Source organism: Condylura cristata, unplaced genomic scaffold (genome assembly GCF_000260355.1).
Source record: "Condylura cristata isolate star-nosed mole 26May11 unplaced genomic scaffold, ConCri1.0 scaffold00025, whole genome shotgun sequence".
Lineage (NCBI taxonomy): Eukaryota > Metazoa > Chordata > Mammalia > Eulipotyphla > Talpidae > Condylura > Condylura cristata.
In genome coordinates, this window is record NW_004567126.1 from 30808717 (window position 1) to 30815396 (window position 6680).

At 60.6% G+C, this 6680-nt stretch overlaps 1 protein-coding gene across 1 annotated transcript in view; it reads left to right on the forward strand.

Moving 5' to 3' along the window:
- Positions 1–4132, forward strand: part of R3HDM4 (R3H domain containing 4) — a 24733-nt gene extending 20601 nt beyond the window's left edge. The window contains exons 6-9 of the mRNA XM_012729434.1: positions 1479–1564; positions 1994–2079; positions 2163–2218; positions 3154–4132. Of these exons, the coding sequence (XP_012584888.1) occupies positions 1479–1564; positions 1994–2079; positions 2163–2218; positions 3154–3257 (332 nt within the window). The 3' untranslated portion in view covers positions 3258–4132. The remainder of the gene's footprint in view (positions 1–1478; positions 1565–1993; positions 2080–2162; positions 2219–3153) is intronic.
- The last annotated feature ends 2548 nt before the right edge of the window (positions 4133–6680 follow it).

Below are 6680 nucleotides of genomic sequence, written 5' to 3' on the forward strand. Positions count from 1 at the left end.
CTGAGACAGCTCCCCACCCCTCCCTGGCCCACAGGCCCCTTCCGGGCTGCCTGCCCACTCTAGCTGGCACGCAGGTGAAGAGGCTCTCGGCTTCCAGGCGGAAGCAGCACTTCATCAACCAGGCCGTGCGGAACTCGGATCTTGTGCCCAAGGCCAAGGGGCGGAAGAGCCTGCAGCGCCTGGAGAACAGTGAGCGGGGATGGGGCGCGCCTCGGGGTGGGGCGGAGTGGTGCGCAGCAGGCAGCCTGCGTGGCCAGGTCCTGCGCTGGGCATAGGGAGCCCCGGGCGGCAGGTGGGCTCTAGCCGGTGTGCAGGAGTTCAGCCTGGGAGGTGGCAGTCCGGAGGCTGAGCCTTCTGGGGCAGAGCCTGGCTTCATGGCAGGGCGCGCTGGTGAGCCACAGAGTGGGAGCCCCAGAGCAGCTGCGGGGGGCCACCGAGGAACTGAGGCCAAAGGGAGAGGGGAAGACGGCGCTGGGGTCCCCACGGGCCCTGGGCTCCCGAGCGCTGCCCCGTTGGCCAGAGATGATTTGTTTCCATCCAGCCCAGTACCTCCTGACCCTGCTGGAGACAGATGGGGGCACACCTGGCCCAGACGAGGGGGACCTGGCACCCCCAGCGGCACCTGGCATCTTCGCAGAGGCCTGCAACAATGAGACCTATGTGGAGGTGAGCCCCGAAACCCTCCTGCTCCCCACCTGGCTCTGCCCGGCCGGGCCTTCCCCCAGAAACACCCCTCTGTCCTGGATGCGCACCCCAGTCACCTTCAGGGCCCCCTGCTGGGTCAGAACCTCCCACACCCGGATTCATCTGCTCCTCACACTTGAAATGAATGACTCATCTGGGGGTAGTTGATCCATCTCGGGGCGTGAATCCCTGCCAGTCCGGTGGGCAAAGGGGTCCGCAAGGGCTGTGTGCATGCCCTTGTGGCCCTCCTTCCCCATCGGCGAAGTGGGGGGATGTTAAATGGGGCCCCCAGGTGCGCAGTCACTTGCCCACGGCTTGCCTGCCTCTTTCAGGTCTGGAATGACTTTATGAACCGCTCAGGGGAGGAGCAGGAGCGGGTTCTCCGCTACCTGGAGGATGAGAGCAAGACTAAGGCGCGGAGGAGGGGCCCCGCCCGAGGGGAGGACCGGCGGAGAGGTGCGGGCCCCTGTGGGAGTGGGAGGTGGGCAGGTAGGGCTGGGGCCTGGCCAGCGCCAGCGCCGCTGAGGGAGGGGCCGGGGCGGGGCCAGGCGGGCGGGGCCTGCGTGTGGGGGAGGAGGCAGAGGCCGGGGGTGGGGCCTGGTGAGTGAGGGTGCAGGGCGGGGCCTGGGGGGAGGAGGCAGAGGCCGGGGGTGGGGCCGTGGGCCCATGCCCACGCCGGCCTGTATGCCCGTCTTGGGGGCATGGTGCCAGGAGGAGAGTCTGGGGTGGGGGGCGCGGAGCCTGGTGTGGAGCTGGAGGCAGGTTGGGAGGAGCTGACCTGTGGGCTCTTGCAGAGGACCCAGCCTACACGCCCCGCGAGTGCTTCCAGCGCATCAGCCGGCGTCTGCGGGCCATCTTGAAGCGAAGCCGCATCCCCATGGTGAGTCCCAGGCCGGCTTGTCTCGCCCCACCTAACTAGTCTGTGTGCACGACCTGGTTTCGCAATCAATCAAGGAAGGTAGGGAGGCTGGCAACCTGCAGGGGTGGTCTCCGGGAGACTGCCTGGGGTACGGACTTGTGGGGGGGAGCCAGACGGGTCTCTGGCAAAGGCTCTTCTCGAGGATGGAGGGGCAGGGCAGTGAAGGTGGGCCCTGCGGGGTGTACAGGAGTTGTCCGGGCAGGTGTTTAAAGATCCAGGGGGTCTAAGTGTCTGGTATCCTTGGACATAGTTAAGTAGCCTGCGGCAGGTCACAGACCATGCTTGAACCCAAACCTCCGGGCTCCGGAGGGTCCCCCTCGCCCGGGGAGGCCTGGACAACTAGGCCAGGGTCCCACAGTCCCTCTGACCCCTGTCCCGTCGCCCCTTCAGGAAATTCTGGAGACCTGGGAAGAGCGACTGCTGAGGTTCTTCTCCGTGTCCCCCCAGTCTGTGTACACAGCCATGCTGGACAACAGGTACTGGGTGGAGTGGGCACGGCTAGCTGCCCCTTTCTGGTGGCCAGCAGCAGAGGTAGCCACTCACTGCCAGTTCTCCACAGCTTCGAGAGGCTCCTGCTTCACGCTGTGTGCCAGTACATGGACCTCATCTCAGCCAGTAAGTGCCCGCAGGCCCACTCCCGGGCTGGCTGGTTCCGCCCTGGAAACGGAGTTTCGGCAGCGGAGGCTTCTGGGGGAGGAGCAGAAGGGCGGCGGCATCAATTCTCAAGAAGCTGCCCGAGTCCCTGACATGCGGCGCCCCTCAATTGGCATCCGGTCGGGGGAGAGATGGGCTTGTGTGGGGTGATGAAGCCAGGTCTCGACAAACCCCGAATTGAAATGAGGGGACCCCAGTGCTTGCCGGGTTCGCGCCACGCAGTCGTCTCCCCACAGCTTACACACAGGTGATCCTGGCAAGGCCTGCCCTCCTGGGCCTGTGTCCCCTCTTACAGTGGGGATCCTTGGGGACACGACCTCCAGGGAGCGACCTGGCGCCCACACTCCCAGGCCTGTCTCTGCGTCCTGCCTGGAGTGCCGATAAGATGGCCGGGCCGGATGACCCGTGGGGGGGCGAGGTGCATCTCGGTTCTCACAGACTCGGGATGGAGGGGTGCGACTGGGGCTGGCAAAGGCAGGGCCTGGGCAGAGATTCTGAGGGAACTGAGCTTCGGCTGGGCACGGCACGCTCCTGCTGGAGTGAGGGGAGGCAAAGGAGCGGAGGGGGGCCGGCCGGACCACCCAAGGCCTGGCTGCTTCAGTTACCCTGAGGCCTGGGATGGAAGTGAGGAGACCGGGCAGGGGCTGGCCTGCTTGTTCGAGCCCTGTGACCTGTCCACTTGGCCACGGCCTGTGTGTCAGTGCGGCCATCTAAACCTGAGGCAGCAGAGGCTGAAACGAGGTGGGACGTTCTCAGGGCTGGTCTGTGAGCTGACCCTGGGGCTCCGGGGCTATAGCGGGCCAGACCCAAGGTGGAGCTTACAGTACCTCTGGCAGGGAGGGGCTCAGGGCCTTGCCCTTCAGGGATCCTTCCTCTTCCTCCTGCCCCTCTCCCAGGTGCTGACCTGGAGGGCAAGCGACAGATGAAGGTCAGCAATCGGCACCTGGACTTCTTGCCCCCAGGGCTGCTGCTGTCAGCTTACCTGGAGCAACGCAGCTGATGACAGTCCTCAGTCCCCCGGCCCACCACCTTGCCCAGTGCCAGGACCTCGCGATCCTCCACGGAAATATTTTTATTATTTTATTATTTTTAGAATTTGTCCTTAGAAACCTGCTCTTCCCCTTGGGGTGGCTTCTCTTCCCCTGGCCACCTCCCTGCCCAGCTGTCTCAGATAAACGTTGGCAGCAAGGGTTGTCCTGGGCTGCCCTGGCCCTATAGCTGCCCACCCTGGGACTTGTATTTGGGTGGGGAGACCTGGCCCGGTCACTTCATGTTTCTTCTTCATTCATTCAGCTTTTTCTGCCCAGTCAGAAGCTTAAGTGAGGCGAGAGAGGCTAGGTTTTTATCACTTTTAATAAATTGGGTGTGATTTGTTGTAGATTTTAAAATTTTCCTTTTGGGAAGAAAAACCAAAAACTGCAGTCCCTACTTGACCCCTTCCAGTGTTTGACTTGGAGGGGGGATTCTCAGGGACGCTGCCCCCAGGAGCATTGTGTCTTGTGTGCGCATGTGTGCATGCGTGTGGCCGCAACCAGACGGAAGCTGTCTTAAGGGCTGGTTCTGCACACTGTGGGGATGTGTGCCCTCCCCCCAGTGCCTGGACTGGACTCTGGGGCCCTGCCTGCGCCACATGCCCCTCCCCCACCTTTCTCCCCTTGTGTCCTGGGGGTCCAGGACTTCCTGCCAGAAGTCTCTGCCCTGGGACTGCCTCTTCCTCTTCCCTCCAGCTTGGCTCCGGGCCATTATCTCGGTGTCCTGGTGGCTGGCCACCTTGGCTTGGCCCGCAAGAGCAGGGGGGCACCCCCAGTCCGTGTGCGTGTGGCTTGTTTATGCTGGCAAAAGTAGAGTGTTCAATAAATTTCTGGTGCTCTGGTCTCAGGTTGTGTGGGGTTTTCGTTTGGGTCAGGGCGGGGGTGCTCACGGTATGCTTGTGTCGGGTCATGAGGGCTACAGGCCTTTGACAGCCCTGTGACACCCCTGGGGAGCACAAGAATGTGGGCACACTGCTGCACTGCTGGTCCCTCTCAGGGACTAGGCGCAACCCCCAACTTCCCAAAAGCAAGAAGTCATTTTTTGTGATAATGTGCCCCGCGCTAGGGGAACTTACTGTCCCCAGTTCTGGGCCGCATGTCCCAACTGGGGCATGGCGGGGTGCCCCTCTGCTCCAGGGGAGGGCACTGCTCCCCTTCAGTTCTGTACAGGCTGGCTTGCCTCTCCTTTGGGCAGCTGAACACCAGGGAGAGCATATTTGGGTCACTATTTTTCAATGAACCTAATTTCAGGCCCTTTTAGATTTACAGGATTCAAATCCTATGGACAATGGTTCCCACGACTGACCGAGTGACAACTGACCGGTGCTATCCCTTGTCCCCTTCCCCAGTTAACACTTCAGTAATTAACACTTCCACGGGATACATTTCTCCGAGTATTGATACACTATAAACCAGCATCGCTACATTATTATTAAGCAAAGTCTACATTGTATCACATTTCCTCATTTTGGTGTTCCCCCATGGGGGCTGGCTCTCTGGTCTCCAGGAGACCCTGAGGCCTTTGGGGCTCCGTCTGCCCTTCCCTTTGCTCTGCCCTCCTCCGCCCCCACAGATGGTTGTGCGGCCTGGCGGGGGTCCTGCAGGGCCACCCTGGTCTGGGTTTCCTGGTTTAGCTCATGGTCAGACTGGCTGGTGGGTGCTGGGGGGGGAAGGGGGGGTGCCCTTAGCTGTCGCGTCAGGGCTCCCGCTGCTCCGATGCTGCCCCTGACCCCTGGTCACCCCTGGCCAGGCGCCTCTGCTTCTCCTTCCCCTCCACACTGTCCTGGGAAGAGGTCCCGGTGCAGCCACACAGAGGGGTGTGGGCTGGTGCCTCCCTGAGAACAGAACAACCCCGAATTCTACAGGGGAGTCTTGTATCCATTTGTCCTATCATTTGTATTAGTGTGGGCCCATGGTATTTACTGTCCTATTTTGGGTAATAATCTAATATTTATTTTTGTGCTCAAATTGTTCCAGGCTTAGCCAGCTGTTGCTCCATCTGGTCTTGTATATTCCCACTCTGTTCAGAACCAGGCTCTTCTCCAAGAAGCGCCTTCCTTTTCTTGGTGGTTCCTTAATAGAAACCAAGCTCTGGAAGCGGAGTGCTGGACCCCATGTTCACATTTCAGAAGGCTTTAAAATTAGATGCTGGGCACAGGGGTAAAATCTCCGCGCTATCAAGCCATTGGCAGCCACTGCAGTGTCAGTTTGATCCCCACTAGGGAGGGACCCCCAGGGTGCGGCAGACCCCTCCTGTCTCCCCGCTGCTCCCCTCAGCAGTATTGCAGTAGATCCTCCTGTTCTGCTCCCCACTCTGTCTCTGGTGAATCTTCTCATTCCCCCCCCCCACCTCTGGTCTAAACCCCAGTTCTGTATGCATGCATATATACATATATATTTTAATTAGATGCCATCGAGGGGGGAAAAAGATAAACACTAAACAAGGAAAAAGCCAGTGGCTCGTGGAGATTTTGTAGGTATCAGCGGGGCACTCCTCCACCTGCGGAAGGGAACAAACCTGGATGCAGGGACAGGGCTGGGCCTCTGGGCTTCCTCCACTTACAGGGAGGGGGTCTTTGCACCCCTCTCTCCCAGCTTGGCCCCTAGGCTGTGTGGCCCTAGGCCTCGGTGTCTCCCCACTTGCACCCTACACTGCGGGAACTTGCAAACTGCATAGGGGGGAACCAGCGTTTGGAAGATGAACTGCAGAGAGGTCCCTCGAGGGGACAAGCCCCCGGGGTGAGGAGCCTGTTTCCCACCTGTGGGTGTTAGGAAGCAAAACTGGGGGACTCCGTGGGGGCTGGGAGCCACACTGATCTCCTGGCTGGGACGTGAGTAAGCGCCTAAGCACGCTGCTGAACTGGCGAGATCCTAGGGCTGGACCTGCGCTCCTTGGGGTGCTCAGGGTGAGGGACAACATATTTTGCAATTCATCTTTTAAAATAAGTATTGTAAGGATCCTCCCTGGTGGCGCAGGGGTTAAAGCGCAGCATTATGAAGCTCTTCGCAGCGCAACCACCACAGCCCGAGTTGGATCCCTGCCCCGGAGGTGACCGCAGGGGGAGGTGACCACAGGGCGCAGGTGCCCACAGGGCGCGGCAGACCTCTCCTGACCCGCCCGCGGCTCCCCTCAGCAGTGCAGTCCGTCGGCCTGTTCTGCTCCCCACTCGGTCTGGCCTGTTCTGCCCCCCACTCTGTCTCCGGTGAAGCCTCTCACTGTCCCCGCACCTCTGGCTGTACCCCAGTTCTGTCTGCATAAATAAATAAATCTTTAAAAAATAAAAATAAGTATCAGAAGCTGTTGTGACACACGGTGTGACCAAATCGGGTCCCTTAGTGGGGTTGAGAAAAGCGGGTTCGCGGTTCCAGCACGCAGACGCCGCGGCCGCGGG